The sequence below is a fragment of the Gracilinanus agilis genome, chromosome 3 (assembly GCF_016433145.1).
Source record: "Gracilinanus agilis isolate LMUSP501 chromosome 3, AgileGrace, whole genome shotgun sequence".
Taxonomy (NCBI): Eukaryota; Metazoa; Chordata; class Mammalia; order Didelphimorphia; family Didelphidae; genus Gracilinanus; species Gracilinanus agilis.
Window position 1 is genome coordinate 240,699,312 of NC_058132.1, and position 19,292 is coordinate 240,718,603.

The following is a 19,292-nucleotide window of genomic DNA, read 5'->3' on the forward strand; positions in this document are numbered from 1 at the left end:
AATTCAAACTCCTTGAAGGTAGAAACTTTGTCATTCTCCAAACTTTGTAGCTCCCCCATTCTCTAGCAATGCATTTTGTATATAATTAGCACTTAGAAGTTTTCTGAGTTAATAAATATTTCTTAACAGTTGGTGTTAGGTGAGTTTTTGCTAAATTTGGCTGCATATATACTGATTTTAAAATTTAAATTTGATAGGAAATAAATGGCCATTGTCAGAACACGTTTCAAGAACTATGTGTTCTTTCCATAGGTATGAAGCGCCCTTTAAGTCCTGATTACATCGTTGAAGATGGAATTATGAATATGGCAACCTTTCTGAGAGGTTTTGAAGAAAAAGGGCTCAAGCATGAACGACCTGACTCTCAACTGAATAAAGAAAAAAAGAAAATTCTCTTTTCCTTCTGTGATGTGTGCAACATTCAGCTGAACTCTGCAGCCCAAGCTCAGGTCCATTACAATGGGAAATCACATCTGAAGAGAGTAAAGCAGCTGAATGATGGGAAGGTCCCTGCACATTCTTCAAGTCCTGGATCCCTGTTGGTGGGCACAAGTACAGGTATGTACGAGTCTCAAGAGGTCATTGTTTACATGGGTGAGTGCATCTTTTCTATTAGAAAAAAATAGTTTCAGGAAAGACAAGGTGTTTCTCCTTATAACTATGGTCCTGTAAGATGATATTATCTTTCCTTGCTAAGATAAAACTTCCGGAGCAATTTGTCACTTTTCAATTTTTGATTATCAATGTCTGACACAACTTATACATCAGAGCATAAGCCCTCCTGTATTCAAAGGGTGTGTGAACATTTCCTAATGTACTTTCGAAGCATATTTTCAAAATGAACAAATGAGATCATCTCTTTTTCTCACAAAAAATTTTGAGTTTCTTCAATTTTCTTAATCCATTTTCTACTTAATAACTTAGAGCAGATAGTGTAACATATTTCAGGAAAAATTACTAATCATGTGCATTTCTAATGTCCTAGTCCTTTATTGTATTGCTAGCATTGTACTGATTATTGATCTAACAGAAGTGGCATGGGCATGAATTACCAATACATACATCCTACATCCAGAAGGTCAATCCCCAAAACTCCCACTCTTGACTTTTATTTCTCATTAGAGTAGAACCATGAACTTAGTTGGTCTGGGCAATTGAATTGCTGACTTTTCTTGGGACATTCATTTTACCTTTGAGATGGTCCTTTTTTTTTTTTCTTCTTGGTCATCTTATTGACAATGGTCAGTGTGGAAAAACAAAAACAAACAATTGCTGACTTTTCTTGGGACATTCATTTTACCTTTGAGATGGTCCTTTTTTTTTCTTCTTGGTCATCTTATTGACAATGGTCAGTGTGGAAAAACAAACAAAACAAAGAATCTTAATAGTATCTGGAAGACTATTACAAAATGTAGAGATCATATATGGTTTTAAGTAGAAGGCATAAATAAGCACCCATTCTTAAAAATGATGGAATATTTATAAATTCTAGTTTAATAGGCATTTGTCTGAGGAACAGAAGTCTATACTTGAAGCATAATAAAGAGGCAACAGGACATGTTTGAATATCCCTATATCTGATTTTAGATTGTGTGATATTTTGTCATGCTCCATTGAACTTAAAGGAAACTTGTGCTACATATGAAGATCAGGCTGGAAATAATGATGGGAAAATTTATATTTAATTAAATTAAAATCTAATTTTAATAGAAATTAAACCTACTTTCACTTGAAATTTGATTAATCATGGTAGAAAATACTTTCCTTTATATTGTTTTTCCTGCATCATATTTGCTGGCTAGCCAAAAGCCTTGACATCTGAATTACAAAATATCATTATTTTATAATAATTTCAAAAAATCTCCTATAGTCTTTTCTTTGTTATTATAGAAAAATTTACTTCTGTATACTTATATTATGGATGTAATACTATGGTATTAAAATAAAAAGGTATATCAGAATATATCTGCAATAGGAACTAGCACATTAATATTCTCATTACATTTATATTATGAAGCATAAATAATAGTTTCAGAGGGGAAATATAATTACATGAAGGAGTTGACTAAGCTTGGATCTCTGCTGTGAAGTACAAAACGTGTCACATTCAAACATAGTTGTAGATGTTATTTTTTTTCCTCATTAGCACAGATGGCTTTAGTTAAAGGAGAAATCTCAAAGAAGGTTGAACTTGAAGAAAAATTTGTAAACAATTCATGAACTTGTTAATTTCCTTCTTTCCTGTAAGAATTAGCTATATTTTTAGCTTTGGCCATGACCAATCAATGTAAATGGCACTCATAACAATAGTCTAAAAAACATGGATACTTTTTTTTTCTTTTATGCCCAGTGTCACAATATGCCAGTGACTAGTGTTAGAGGAAATAATGAAATATCTAATTTTCCTATGCATAGGCTCTTGGGTACTTATGTACATAGATGCTTAAATACTTAAGAATCTAAATATTTAAGTACTTAGGTAATCAATTAATTGAATAATTAGGCAATTAGTTGCATAACTACTTAAGGAGATAGAGACACTTTGGTACTTAGATACTTAGGTACTGAAACTTGGATTTTTAACTACCTAGGCACTCAAATACTTAGATAATTAAGTACATAGATAATTATTTATTTATATTTGTATATTCAAATATGAAATAAAAAATTTATCATAGATTTAAACTCTTTCAATCCAGTTCACAGTGGCCTAACCAGTTCAAATAGTTCTAATCTGGTTTAAATCTATTTAAATTGGTCCAAACCAGACAAATGGTTCAAACCCATCCAACTTGGTTCAGATCATCCTAAACTTGTTCAATCAAATTCAGACTTATTCAATCCAGTACAAAACAGCCAAATCCAGTTCAAAGCATTTCAATTTTGCGTAAACCTGATTGAAATGGTTTCATCTCATTCAAACAGATCAAATTGGTTCAGTCATGTTCAAACCAGTCTAAACCGGTTAAACTGGTGCTACACAAGTATTTAGGAACATAGACAATTAGGTACTTAGCTACATGGGTAATTAGGCAATCAGTTAATTAGGTCCCTAATTAATTAACAACTGGGTAAGGTAATTAGAAACAAATTAAGTACCTATGTCCATAGAAAATTATATATTTAGGTAATTAGTTAATTAAGTACTTAGGTATATAGGTACTTAGGTAATGAATTAATCAGCTACTTTGTAATCAGTTAATTAAATATTTAAGTACATAGGTACTTAGTAATTAGATACTTAGTAATTAATCAGGTACTTAGGAAACATGGGTACTTAGGGACATAGGAAAATAGGTACTTAGATAAAGCTGTATTTAGCTGAATAGTTAATTGGATATTTAGTTACATAGGTAATTAAGTATTTAGGTAATCAGTTGATTAGATAATTAGGTACTGAGGCATTTAGACAATTAGATAATTAGTTAAACAAAAACAGGTATTTAGGTAATTAGGTACTCAGGTACATTTACAGTTACATGGGTAAAAAGGTACTTGGGTTGTAAGGTATTTAAGTACTTTCTCATTTATGTACTTTTATTTCTGGACTAACATATGATAAATAAATGGCTTATTACATCTAAACCATTTCAACCCTGATCACACTGGAATAAACCAATTCAATGGAAGTCAAACTAATCTAAACTGGTTCATTCTTATTCATATTATCTGAACCTTGTCAAGTCAGTCTAAACAGTTTTAAAACACTTTAATATGGTTTAAGTCAAAAGTCTGGTTCTAACCTGTCTAATTCAGTTCAAAGAATCTAAACTGTTTAGTTACATAAGTTCTTAGTTACTTAAATACATAGGTAGGTAAAAAGTAGTTACTTAATTAGGTTCTTTGAGTAATTAAGCACATTGCTAATTAGGGATATATTAAATAACTATACCATAGTTAATTAGGTACTTAGGCAATCAGTTAATTAGGAAACTAGGTACTTTGGTACTTACATTAGTAATTAAGTACTTAAATAGTTACATAGGCATTGAGTTAAATGTATTTAGTTCAGTTTCAAACTGGTCCATAGTAATTCATATGCCTCTAACCTAGTTTAGACCAGCTCCAATCCATTGAAACCAGTTCAAAACAATTCAATGAGCTTTAATCAGGTTCCCTTCAAAAGCTCAGCCCTAATGTGTCCAATTCAATTCAAAATGGTCTAAATTATTCAGGTTTAGAAATAGGACTTAATTACTTAGGTAAATAGCTATTCAGTTAAGATGGAATCAATTATTTAGGTAAAAGGTAATCAGCTAATTAGATACTTAATTACATAATTAAACTAATTAGGTACTTAAGTTCATTGTAAATTAGGCCATAGTAAGTACTTCTGTTTCATAGCAAAGTAGGTACTTAGTATTCAGTTAAATATCTAGTTACAAAGGCATTTAGTTAAATATTTACATACTTGGGTACTAAGGTGCTTAGAAGAATCTGGTCCAAACCAGTTCAGCCCAGTTTAAAGTGATTCAGACTATTCAGTCAAACCAGTTCAATTTGGTACAAACAAATTTAAACTTGGATAATCTAGTCCAAACCAGTCTGTTTATAACAGTTCAATATAGTTTAAACCAATTCAATTTGATTCAAACTAGTATATTCCGGTTCAGTCTCATTTAAACTGATTACTTGGGGACATAGGCATGTAGGTACTTTGGTACTAGCTACCATTTTTTCCCCCAATGGTAAAAATTCAGCAAAGTTTTATTCAAACATATTAAGACAAAAATAAATACGGCTCCTTCAGCAGTACACCTGGGATTCTCTAATTACTCCCATCAGCCTACCCCTAGAAAACAAGAGATGGGAGTTAGGGAGTTCGAACCCTCCTACCATACCAAATAGAGGTCCTTCCCCTCATCAGTTTGCACATGGACCTAGAGAATTTCTGGTAGGGACTCCAGTGAATATGTTTTGGGGTAGTAGGGAGCTCTTGGATTATATGAAGTTAGTTTGTCACATAGTAAAATCTAAATATGAATTGAGGGAGTTTCTTCCTTCCTGACCAGCTTTCTCTTCTGCTCCAGCTTCATGTATATTTGGGCACTTAGATCAGTGATGGTAAACTTTTTTTTTAATTGCTCCAAAAACCCCATCTTTATGGCTTTCTTTACTCCTTCCTATCTCTGTCCTACCAGTTCCTTGAATAGAGGAGATAGTAAGTAGCTGGTACAGCTCCTGCCTTTTGCCAGCCTTAAGTGACATGTAGGTATTTAATTACACAAATACTTAGGTACATAGGTAATTTCTATCCTAAATACATAGGGATATAGGGACTTAGGGATATAAAAACTTCAAGCACAGAGGGAATATGCCTGATATAGGAATGGCTACCAGGTTGATTATGCATTATCCCTATTCACACACTCTTCTTCTAGCCAAACTAGTTTAATTGCTCTTCACACATTGCATTCCACCTCCTACTTCCATGCTTTTGCAAAGGCTGTACCTTGTTCCTAGAATGTTTTTCTTCCTCATCTGTACCTCTGAAAATCTATAGTTACCTTCCAGACCCAGTAGAATTGTCATTTTATAAAAGCTTTTTTCTTATTCCCTCATTTGCTTGACTCTTCCAAATTACTTTGCAGTTATTCACTTATCTTGTCTCCCCCACCCACCCTGTAGAGATCATCGAGAGCAGAGACTGTTCTGGTTTTGTATTTGTATCCCAGAAGCCAGCATAGTGTCCCCCACATAGCAAGCATTCATTAAATGTAATCTAATTGAATTCTCAGTCATAAACCCCTTTGGAGTTTGGGTAGACTTGTGAGGACTTAATATAATCAATGCACATAATAACATAGCTCTTAGCATGCAAAGTTCTATTTCCTCTATTCAGTAAACTCCAATGACTTCCTTTTTAAAGCTTTAATCACTGTCCTCTGCCTATTTTTTTAAGTCTTCTTGCACTTAACTCCCTCTTTCTAACTCTGATCCTATAGTACCCTTTATTGTTCTTCACATATGACACAGTCTCTTGACTTCATGCGTTTTTACTGTCTGTCCTCCAAGCCTGGAATGAGCTCTTGTGTCATCCTCTGCCTTCTTTCTTTTCCTTTGAGATGACCTCCAATTTATCCTGACCATATCTTCTTATTTGCACATACCTGTTTCCATATTGTCTCCCGCATTAGATGATGAGCTTCTTGAGGGTAGGGACTGTTTTGGGCTTTTTTATACTCCCAGTTCTCAGTATAATGCCTGACAAATACTAAAAGCTTAATAAATGCTTGCTGATTTGAAGTTTTCCCATATCAGATTGCTAGTCATCTTATCATTGAAATGAAATTACAAAGGCAGAAGAAATTGATACGACAAAATGAATTTAACAGGTTAATTACCAAGCAATATTTAATATTCTTCAAAGCATGCAATAAAATTTTTTCTTCTATCATTCTGGTCTTGTGACTACCTCAGTCTAGCAAAGGTAACAATAAATTTTTCTTTTTTTGATTTTTGTCCTGCAATATTGAAGCCCACCAGTAGCAAGAAGTCCTGGGGGGGGGTGAGGAAAGAAAGCCAAGGATGATTGAAGGGACATCTATTTTGACTTTCCTTTCTATTCCAGAATAGATAAATTCTACACAGAAGCCTTTTAAAGGCCCATAGATATAGGCAACTTGTGCTACTGCCCAAGTTCAAAAAATAGCATAGAGAGAAATTTTAGTAGTATTATTTGCTTATATTCATAACCAAAGTACAGAACAAAATTCCCCTTTTTTCCTCAAGAATTAACTATTTAATATTCTTTGCTATGTGTGCCCTAAAAAGATACGTCCTTCTCCCATGTGTCCCAAACCCTAAAATGACTTCTTTCCCCAAATCTAAAATCCAAATAAGCAAGGGAGAAATCAAGGAGGTAATATACTTGCGTGAAAACAGTTCATATTAAAAAGTAAATGATTGTTTTTACTCTCTCAAGGGTTATTTGACTCCTCTAGAAGGAAGGAGTTGGTTAAACCAAATAAATCTCCAATTGGTGGAATGTGTAGAAGAAATATTTTGAAGCAACCTGTCTTTTGTTTCCTATAGGGAACATACTTTTCTCCCTGACCCATACTCAACTAGTTTATCATAGAATAAAAGAATAAATATTTCATATGAGCATTACTGAGTGACATGAATCCAGCCTATGGCACTGGAAACACACATATTGGCAAACACATGTACACACACATCATAATATTCTTATGACTCCATGTGCAAAGTATGATTTCCCACTTAAGTCAAAGATTCTTAAGAAAACTGCTTGTTTTAGCACTTTTCAGGTTAATCTTTGACTCTTGTCTTGGGAATTATAAGGTTAGACTAACAGAGCATTTGATTACACACACACTCTCTCTCTCTCTCTCTCTCTCTCTCTCTCTCTCTCTCTCTCCCTATCTCTCTCTCAAACATGCAGGTATGATTTTTTTTAAGTTAACAAAGTCTTATGCTCTTGTAGAAGTAACCATGGAAAATAGTGTCTGATGATAATTACTTTTATAATATGTTAAGAATATAATCATTGATTTTATCATCTTAAGAATGTCATTGTGCTTACAAAATCTGAATTTGTAAAAAGTCAAATTGGCTACAAAGATGGGCAAAATGAATAAACTGAGTTTAGAACATCAATTAATTAGGGAAAGGGGGGAAAGACGCGAAAGAAAGATATTTGTTGATAAAGAAAAAAGAAGACATTGAGTTGCATTAGAAACAATGTGGTAGAGTTGACAGTAACAACAGCAGCTCCAGTTCATATCTTTCTTCCAACAAATTAGGGTAAGTCATTTAACATGTCTGTGCCTCAATTTCTTCACCTGTAAAAAGAGTAGTGATCTGTACACTACCTACCTTGTGGGTACTTTGATGATGGAAGAGAGTCTGGACTCTGTGATTCATTTTTTCTAGGTAACATTAGGAAACTGCCTCCTCTTGTTTGAATTGGCACGTTCCCGACAACTTATCAAACCAGAGCCCTATCAAATTCAGTGACTGACCCAAGGTTATACATCAAGTATGCAACTGAGGCAGCACTTAACTGCAAGTCTCTCATATCTCCTGTGTTATATTGCTTAATGTTGAGAAAAGTTTTCATACTTTAAAGTAAAACATTTTTGTGAATTATAGTTATTTGTATTGAGATTTTCATATATCTTTTTATTAGAAAAAATTAAAATAGGAGAAAAAGTAAAAGAAAAATAAAGGTGTACTTAAGTTTGATATTGTTTTATAGTTCTTTGTTTATCATAAAATAGCTTAGGCTATTGCATGTTCCTTATTTTATATTTTTTGCTCCTTTTGGATTTCTACCTAAATATTACCTTTCCACTTACATATTTGCTTAAGCACCTGTTTTTTTCCCCTTGTGGTTGAGGAAACCTGGTACCCTTTTAATTAAATTAAAAACAACATTTTCTTGATAGAATTTCTATTTTTCATTTTTAAGGGTTATAGAATTAAAGACAGCACAGCATATCAAGGAGTGTACAGGACTGGGGATCAGAAGACCTGGGATACAAATTTGGTTCTGACTTAACTTAATATAACCATGGGCAAGTTATTCAATCTCTCTAGGTGTTGTTTTCTCACCTACTAAATTAGATGGTAGGGCTAAATGTATTATCCCTCCTCTGCTTCATCTGTTCCCCTCTCTGGCTTCCTTTATGTCCCTACTAAAATCCCACCTTCTACCGGAAGCTTTCCTCAAACCCTCTGATTTCCAGTGCTTTTTCTCTGTCAAGTATTTCCTACTTTTTCTTTATGTAGTTTGGTTTGGATATATTTGTCTGCACCTTATTCCCACCGTCAGCTTGTGAACTTGAGGAGAAAGGTCTATCTTTTGCCTCTTTTTGTATCTCTCACGCTAGTACAGTGACTGACACATAGTAGGAACTTAATAAATGCTTATTGAATGAATGAATGAATGAATGAATGAATGACGGAGGTCATAGCCTTTACTTTTCGGAGTCCACTTCTTCTTTGTCCTTCTAGTGTTCTCATAGCTTTTCCCACCATTCCTATGACTGGACAAGATTTAAGGCGCATCCTCCATAGACTTCACTCTTCATGATTCCCCTTGGATAGTTTCCAAATCCCAAATTCTTCCTGGAGAGTTTCTTTGCCAACCACTTTTCCACTCCTAAAATACTCATGTTAATACCTGAGAATGGCCACGAGGTGGTGCCATAAGTATGCTGTAAGTAAAGAGTCTAATTGCTTCATTTCAAAGTAGGGTGATATTTCTTAGTATCAGAAGCATTAATGAATTCTTCCAGCAAAGAAACACAACATGGCACTTCTGTATACACATATGGGTGCATATCACCAACTTCCTGTTTGCCAGATCACTGAACAGTGCCAAAATGATATGATTTCAAATTAAGACTAAAGTGAAAAGTTATGGGGAAATTTAACTAAAGCAAGCCTGTAGTGGATTGAACTGTGTGTGGGTAGATAAAGGTTTCACAGAGCCATAGATTTAGAATTGGATAGGAATCTAATGTCTTCATTTTGCAGATGAAGAAATCGAGACCCAGAAAGTTTAAGTCATTTACTCAAGGTCAGTAGGCAGCAAGGTGGCACAGTGGGTAGAATACCAGATGTGGAGTCAGAAAGACTTTCCTTCATGGGTTCAAATCTGGCCTTACACACTAGCTAGTGGCCCAGGACAAGTCACTTAACTCTACCTCAATGTCCTCCCCTGTAAAATGAGCTGGGGAAGAAGATGGCAAGTCACTGTAGTATCTTTGCCAAGAAAATCTCAAATGGGGTCACAAAGAGTTGGACGTGACTGAAAAATGACCGAACAACAATAATCAAGGTAAATGGGAAACAGGGGCCAGGCTTCATTGGCCCGTCCACAATTAGAGCCCAGGTCCTCTCATTCTAAATTCAGTATTCATAACACTGTGCAATGCTGCTTAAAAGAAGAACAAGGTGTTACAACTCATCTATAAACCTGGAAGGGACTTACTAGTCATCTTAGTCCAACGCCCTCCTGTTATAGAGGAGGGAAGACCCAGCGAAGTTACGTGACTTGCCCAAAGGCACACACAAGTAGTAAAGGTCTGAGCCAAACCAACTAAGATCTCCTGTTTTCAGGTCCAGGATTTTTCCCCCTGTACCACACTGCCTCAATAAACCAATGGCTTTAAATGTTTATTTTCCTCTCCATCCCTAACATATGTGTAATGAGTGTTTTATTCATATACCTGGATAGAATGTCACTGACTGTGCGACAAAATAATTGATCAAGTCTAATTAAAACCTATTCATTTTCCTCAACAACATAACTTGCATACTTATGGTCAGAATTCTTGAAATAATTAGACTTTATTCTAGTAACCAGATAATGATTTACTTTGCTTACAAGATGAACTTGGATGAAATGATATTGTCTTCTTGATGAAATAAACCTAAGGTTTATTATTAGGTGGTTCTGCATTCCTACTCCCCACACCTTTGCTTTAAGGAAGAAACTGTTATGTTTAGGTAATCATAATGTACAAAAAATCATGTTTATGTTTTTAAAAAAATCATTTGTTTTACTTTTCATTAAGGATCTGCTTTGTGATTTCACTGAAGAATTTGCTACACTTGGTTGAGATTACTCCAACAAATGCAATCTCTCTATTAGGACAGAGTATTATCTCTAAAGTCAGAAAACCTAGCTTCAGATTTCTACCTCTAATTCTGTGTGACCTTAGACAAGCCTCTACAATATCCCTGGCCCTCAATTTCCCCATCTCGATTCAGGCAAATACATTAGAGCATTACCTGGAGCACTGAGAAGGTTCTCACAGCCAGTGTCTGTCAGAGGCTGGATTTGAGCCTTTTGAGGGTCACTCTCTCATCTATCAAGCTAGGATGCCTCATAAAGGTTATAGGCTTTATCATTTAAAGAGGGAAATAGGAGGAAAGAGGAAAAGAGGACTATATTCTGAATTATTCACATCTTTTCCTTAGTTTTGATAGGTCTAAGGGTGCCTTAGTAAATAACTCTGTTGGAGTAATTCTGGTCAATATTGCATTAGCCTCAAATGTGGCATTGCCTGTGTTGAGGGGGAAAAGAAGTATACTTTATGAACCCTTATCCTGCAAAGAGGATCCATGCATTCCATAGAAAGGGTCTAACTGCAAACAAATTCCCTCACTCAAAGAATTCTTCTTTTTTCCATCACCTTAAACTCTCCTGAATAGCTGACACTGTGTACAAAGTGTAGAGACACCCTTAATCTTTTTCAGAGTTTGTTCCTCTGACTTACTGGTACAGTGATTATATCTTCTGAACCTAAATAAGGGTATGTGCTCTGATTATTCTTCTCAGTCTCCTTTGCTAGATTTTCATTCATGTCATACCCACAAAAGTGACAAAAGTGATTTTCATTAAGTGTATGTCTGAATCTGTCACTCTTCTGCTATGTGTAGGATGAAATATAAATGAAATACAAACTCTTCTATTTGGCATTTAAAACTCTTCACAACCTGGCTCCTTTCTATCCTTTTAGTCTTCTTATACGTTTATTCCCTTCCATTTTCTCTGTTGTCCAACTATAATGGCCTCTCACATGCTGTTTCACTTATGGTCTCTTGTGCCTTTGCCAGCCCCTCATTTCTGGAATGTTTTTTCTCCTAAGACCATCCCTTAGTATCAGTGGTTGCCTTAAAAATTCATCTCTCGTATTACCTTAAGCTGTTCCCCCTAGCTGCTGCCTTCCCTTGGGTTTATTCCCAAAGCTGTCCTAGACCTGTTCCCCCTCCACTATTGTTTTCACTTGCAAAACCCATTGGTCCCAAGAGTTCAGTTCTAATCTTCACGCAGGTGCACCCAGAGCTATATATTCATTCCTATTTTCTTTCTTGAGCACTATTCTTGCATCACTGGCTGCCTGTTGGACATTTTGACCTGTACCTTCTGTAGACATCTCAAACTCAATAAGTCCAAAAAAGAACTCATTAGCTTTCTCCCCCAAACTGACCCCTTTTAAACTTCCTTATTACTCTAAAAGGCATTTGGTTTCACACCTTCTGTGACATCATCAACTATTCGTTATCACTCTTCCCACATCTGCAGTCAGTCACCAGATTTTTTCATCTCTGTATCTACAATATGACTTATAAAAATCTCCTCCTTTCCACTCATACAGCTGCCACCCTAGTTCAAGCCCTTATCACTTCTTGTCTGGACTTTCTTGTCTGGACTATTGTACAGCGTCCTAATTGGCTCCACTGCCTCAAATCTCTCCCCACTCCAGTTCATCTTCCACTCAGCTGACAAAGTGATTTTCATTAAGTGCATGTCTGAATCTGTCACTCTTCTACTCAATAAGGTGAATCCCTACTATCCGCAGGCTGAAATATAAATGAAATATAAACTCCTCTGTTTGGCATTTAGAATTCTTGACAACCTGGCCCCTTTCTCTCCCTTCTGTCTTCTTACACATTACTGCTTTTCATATCCTCTGTAGTCCAAACATAATGGCCCTATCCCATGACGTTCCACTTTTGACCTTTATCCCTGTGCATTGCCTGTCCGCCGTTTCTGGAATGCTTTCTCTCCTAGGCACACCCCTTAGAATCACTGGCCCCCTTCACAATGCATCCCTGCTATCCCTACTGGATCCCCTTCTGGTTCCCCTAGATGCCGATGCCTTCCCCTCAAAGGTTACCTTTCATCTTCTCCTCATGTATATCTTGCACACATATGTATATTTTGTCTTTAAGTCCCTTGAGGGCAAGGAACATTTTTGATTTTTCTTTACATTTTCAGCTTTAGCACAGAAGTGTTTAACAAAATGTTTGTTGTTTGGTTGATTGATTAATGTTCCTTCTATGAAGTCTTATTAAAATTAGATCAGTCTCAGGATGGTCAATTTGTTTAATGAGCATCTTTAGGAACTCTACCAAATAAGATGTAAATTTCCCTGAACAAAAAAGCCAAGGGCCAGGGGTTCAAGTGGCAGTAGTTTTGTTTTCTTTCATGCACATGCCCATAAATATTCAGAACCAATTTGAACTTTATGGATGAGGAACTGACCAATTTCATTGAGTTGATAGTACATGGCTTATAAAGGTCTTTTTATCAGGAAAGTGCATGGAGCCAGCAGAAAAGAAAGGAGACAGAAAGGATCTTTACTCCCCAAAGTGTTCTGGCTTTCATAGAAACCAGGGAGTTGAGTTGAATTGAGCCAAAATCAAGCTGAAAAAGACCAATGTCAATTCATATGTAGGTTCATGTGATTAGAGTTCGAGAGCTTAGAAAGTATCTAATATGATCCTTTAAATATACAGATGAGGAAATAAAAGCCAAGAGAGGCAGAAATGGTTTTTGTCCTATTTTGTACAAGCAGTAGACTATAAGAGTCTACATTTGAACCCAGATCCGGTGACAACTAAAAACAATTAATTTTTTCACTATGCCCCATTGCCTTCCCACTGTACTATTCTACTTCTAAAGTTAATGAATATTTAATTACATTATCAACTACCTGCAAGCAGAAAATCTTAAATATAAAAGAATACTTATTGTTTTTTTAAATAAAAAGAATAAAGACAATTCCTTTTTTGATTTTTTAAATTTTTAAAAATTATATGGTAGAACTTTTTTCCTTCTATCTTTGTTTTGGTGAGGAGGAAATAGAAAACACGGAGAAAGTAATAGTTCATACTTTCTTAAAACTATAGACTTTAAATATATCCTAGGTCTTAGGGGATAACAAAAATTTAATTATGATATACCAGTTTTTCAAACTTTCAAAATGAAACAGGATACTGAACCTCCTTTTTAAATATTGAAACTTGTCTAGAGACAGCTAGCATGAGTATCTGGGTGGTGAGAGATTTGAATCTCTGAAGGCACACTTCAGAAACTCTGAGTCTTGGTTTGAAAAGAGAACTCAGCAGGCATAATGTTATTCCAGAGAGAAAAGGATGTTGATGACTGTAGACTGAATTGAAATTTTGGTGCAGTGAGTTCAATTCCCAGATGTGGAATTTATACATTACATTATTCTGGCCAGATTTTTTCCCCTTCACCCACACATTCAATATTTAAAATGCCTGTCAAAGCATCCCAGGCTAGGAACTGCCATTGTCCTGAGTCCTGGATCTATTTGGGACATCCACACAGGTGGGCATTGTGTCCATGTAGACTTTGGCTTTCAGGCTTGGATCAAATCTCAGAACTCAGCTTTTAGTCCTTCTGTTCTAATTTTATAGGATCCTCATTGTTTCTAGAGGTTAGAACAGTCCAGGAGGCTGTCATAATGCCAATCATGCCAGGTCATCATGCTAGCCCATTGTTTTTATATATGTATGTTTATATACACATGTTTATATGTAAAATATTTAATGCATGTATATTTATGTAAAATGTGTTTAAATATAAATTATATATCCATATACATACGTATACCTATAGATGCACATCTATCTATACATACATATTTGGTAAATGTGTATATTATTTGTTTATTTTCTAAATACAGAAATATATGTGCTTATATATGTGTAGCACCATGATAACACATTGCATAGACTGCTAAATATGTATAACATATATGTAAACACATGTTAGATAAATTTAGCAGATTGTGAAATATGATCTTCCCATTGGAGTGACCACTTCATTCCAGGCATCTTGGACTATTCAGAGAACACACACATATACACATCATAAATCAGCATCATGTGGAAATTCATTTATTAATCTTATATTTTTTGTGTTTTCACTAAGAACAAGTTGCTGTGCTAGCTAACGTCAGTGCTCTTGGTATACCTTGAAGGGCAAGTTGAGGGAGGATGCCAGTTCCTAAAAGAAAGTTGGTCATGTTTGGAAGCCTTAACACTTTTGGAGCATAATAGCCCCATTTGGCTACTGATACATTGGTCTGAGAGTTTTCTCCAATGGCCCATGTGCTTCCCTCCCACCCCCGGGAATATTTTACATCCTACAAAACCGCTTTGACTATCCATGGGAATTACTTGTGCTAAACACCATACAAATCAAACAAAACTGCTCCTTGCCTAAAGAGTTAATGTTCTAAAGAAGAAACTGTTATATATGAGATGCAGAATGATGTAGTGATTCTTACCCAGCTAAAATGATTATTTCATAGGCAGCATCTCATGAGGTTCGATTGTTGTGCCAGCGAAACCAAGATTGTAATTTAAAGCCCTAGATAGGTTAATTGATTTCTTTAGTCCTCTAGCTTGAGATCTGAACTCTTCACTCCACTCAGCAATTTTACAGATCTGTACCACTGGGAAGAAGAGCTAAGCTGAATAGTGAGGAGAAATATTAAAGGATTTGGTGCCAATCTCAAAGTGAGGTCTCTAGTAACGTGCCCAAGGGCTCTCTCTTTGATAAAACACTTCAATCAGAACAGACGTAGTAGGTTGGATGAAGTCATAATAAGTATGCTTATTAAGTCTGAGGCTACCTTAAAGTAGCGAGGGACAATTAACATGCTATTGGATGACAGAAGTGGCATCTAGAAAACCCTAACAGCTAGAATGATGGATCAAAAGCAATAAGATGGAAGTTGTTAGGGAATAATCACAGAGTTCTGCCTTTACTTTAAAAACAGCAGTTGCATAAATATAGGATAGGGGAAACTCAGCTTGACAATCATTTATATGAAGAACTGGAAATGTGAAGCAGCTATTAAAAAAAAAGCTAATTCAGTCTAAGCTCCATTAATAGATCGCAATTATAGGGTCAAGGGGAGGGGATAGTCAAACTATGTAGGATATTTTTAATGTGTTTGTTACTTAAAGTTCCCAGGTATGTCCCTCCTTCCATCCCTTCCTTGCTCTAAAGAAGGCATCATTTTACCCAAAAAACTTAAATGTATATGTATAAATATATGTGTGTATGTATGTATGTATATATATATATATATAAATAAAAACTATGTCTTATTCATTTCTATTTCTCAGTTCTTTCTCTGGAGGTGGACAAACACAAGTTATGCTTCGAACAATATTTCTGTTACTGTATATAATGTTCTCTTATATCTACTTATTTCTCTCTTCATAATTTCATATGGGTCTTTCCATTTTAAAAAATTAATCTACTCGTCATATCTTATGGTATAGTAGTATTTCATGAAAAATATAAGTGGAATTACGTGTATACGTTGGGGTGGCACATTTTAGAAGAGACATTGACAAGCAGGAGTACTTCCAAGAAAGATGACTGGGTTGGTTAGAGGTCGGAAAATGGTTGCACGATGAGACTTGGAATTTTCAGAATGTTCAGCTTAGTAAAAGAGAATGACAAGGGCTGTGATGGCTACTTTCAAGCATTTGAAAAGCTGCCATATAGCAGTGGCTATAGACTCATTCTTTGTTGAACCAGAGGGCAGAACTAGGACAAATGATTGAGTAGAAGTTATAGGCAGAAACGTTTCAGTTCAGTATAAGGAAGATTTTCTTAAAAATTAGAGCTGTTCAATCTCCAAGGGTGCTCTTTTACAAAGAGATGGATTTGTCATCCCCTGGAAGTGTCCACAGCCACCTGTCAGGGGTACTATGGAGAGAGGATCCCTTAATGGAATAGGAATCTAAATGAGACTCGTTGCTATGAAATACAAGTCCTTCAGAAACACAATGTGAAGCCAATGTTCCTCTCATAAGTGAGTCAGTAGCACAAGATTATTCTGTATTTGTATATTGGTGTCAACTTTTATTGTTTGTGGTGCTTTTAACCATCATCTCACTTGTATTTCCCTCATGGAATTTATAGCCTCATGTGTACTAGTTATTTGCTCTCATGTCGTATTTTCCTCTAATAGATTGTAAGCTTCTTTAGAATAGAAACTATCTTATTCTTAGTTGAATTCTGTCTTCTTCCATCCTCTAGCTCTCTGCGTGGCATATAGATTTTACAAATATTTGTCAAACTGAACTGAAACCAAATGGTTTTCTCTCATGATACTTGTTTGGAATCATTAAAGGAGTCTTCAGCTCTGTGAAAGCCTGCAAATTTTGAAAACTCAGTTATCACTCAAAGGTCAGTGGAAAAGTCATGGTCGTTGTGAGTAGTCTGAAAAAATAACAAGTTAGGAACTATGAAGAACTGGAAAAGATGTTACCCAAGACAGTGGACTGGACATTTAGTGAATGTGATGGAGAACCAATGTGCCCTACTGTTACACTGACAATACCAAATGAGCAGAACCAAGAAAACATTATAGAGAGCAATAGAAATATTATTTGAAGGATAATTTATGTACATCCACCTGCAGAGAAAGAACTGATAAACAGAAACAAGGAAGATATAGTTTTATATATGTTCTTATAAGGATCTCCATCATGTTGGGTATACCCCCTAGAGATATACCTGGACAACAGTTGCACAAGATGGGCAGGCATGGATGCGTTTCATTCTGAATCACTGGATGGAAGAACCATATCAATGAAACCATAGCTAAATGCGAATATTTAATTTACATTACTTGGATTTTGTGCTTTGATTCTTCAAAGATTTATGACTTTACCCGTATGAATACTCTTTCTACTAACCTTTCCAAATCTTGGCACAGTAGGCAGTTTTGTGGCTTGCCTTGTCCAGAACAATACATCACCTGGTGGCCAGTGGGTCATGAATAATTAACTTCTTTTTTTTAACCTGGTAGGTCTTCAGCAATAGTCTGAGGCCAGACTCATTTTCAAAGATCTAACCGCTTGGAAAGACCTGCCAGAATAACTTACATATAGCTTTAGAGGTACTTTCATATTATTATGAGAACATGGGTAGTGTAATCTCAGAAATTAGTATTGTAAGAGGCAATATTTAGGATTATGAATGTCAAACTTAGAGGCTATTTTTTTACAAGATAGGAAATTAAGACCCAGAGAAGTTGCTTCTTTCTTGATGTCTCACAGGTAATTATTAATGCTCACTATGTGCTAGAGGTGGAGGATATGATTAAAGGGCAAAAAAATCCTTCAAGGAATTCACAATCTATTGAAGGAGACATCATGCAGACAACTATGTATAAACAAAATACGCACAGGAATAATTGGAGATAATCACAGAAGGAAAGCACTAGTTTTGAGGGGCACTAGAGAAAGCTTCTTGAATGGCAGTTAGATGGTAAGGTTGATAGAGTGGTGGATGTAGGTGTTCAAATCAAGTCTCAGACAGTAACTTCACAACCCTGGAAAAGTCACTGAACCTCTGCCTCCCTCCGTTTCCTTATAAAATTGTAAAATAGAAATAATATCTCCCACTTCCTACCGTTGTTGTGAGAATCAAATGAGAAAATATTTATAAGGCATTTAGCCCTCTGGCCCATAAGAGGTACTAAATAAATGCTTATTACCTTCCTTCCTAATTTCTTGCCAAACAGAATTTTACCTGAGATTAAAATGTAACCAAGGAAGACTGGAAGTGAAGATGATGGGGAAAGAGAATTCCAGGCATGAGGGCGGACAGTGAAAATGCAGAGTTAAGAGTTGGCATGCCATGTACATTGTCTTTATGATGGTATAGTAAAGTAGTAAATTGCAAAAGAAAAAATCAAATTTAAGTCCTCTGGCTGCAAGTATACTATCTTTTCTACTTTAGCACTTGTACTTAATCAGCTAAATAAACTAAATTGTTTAATGCTAAACAATTTAAAATTTGTTTTATGCTGGTGGTGGTGGTGAATAGGGTACTACATCCTCTGTGCTGATGTTTTTATGGCACACTAGTTTTCCCATCTGGTGATTTCTTGGAACTTTAACCGCAACCTTCTACCACCATTAAAAAAATCCCACTAAAATTATGTTGTAAGTATTCTCAAAAGAAAGGTATTATATATAGCACAATACAGTCATTACTGTTATTTATATGTGTTGTTCTATCTGAACTTAAGAGGCATTTTTCCAGATGAATTATCTGACTATCAGTGATCAAGGCATAAAGTAGTCTTTGTGAGCACTCTGGAGAGAAAAGAAAAAGAATGCATTCGCATAGACCAGCTAAAGATACAAATGGTCTCCTGGCCATTGAAATTCTTTCTTGATTCTCATATCCTGAAATGTGAAGCTTAACATTGTGCATATTTTTACTTTCTGGAACAATGGAAGAAAAGTGACATGGTGTAATATATTCCACTTTCTCTTAAACAATTTATTTTTGTTTTATAAACTATTGTTGAAGAGGCCATAAGATTCTCCTTTGGACTAACTGGAGTCATAATTAGCACAAGAAAACTGGGGCTTAGCCCAGACTACTAAAGTTTAGAGGGTCTACTTTTGGCCATTGTCAGTCCTTATGTCCATCATCCCTGTTCCTTATCCTCTACCAGTCC

The 19,292-nt window shown here is 35.5% G+C and overlaps 1 protein-coding gene across 2 annotated transcripts in view; it reads left to right on the plus strand.

The window, feature by feature from the left end:
* The first annotated feature begins 254 nt into the window (after positions 1–254).
* The window catches only part of ZNF385B (zinc finger protein 385B), a 403,118-nt gene continuing 384,080 nt past the window's right edge, over positions 255–19,292 (plus strand). For both annotated transcript variants that reach the window (XM_044669740.1, XM_044669741.1), the window contains exon 1: positions 255–558. In XM_044669740.1, coding sequence (XP_044525675.1) covers positions 255–558 — 304 coding nt within the window. The remainder of the gene's footprint in view (positions 559–19,292) is intronic.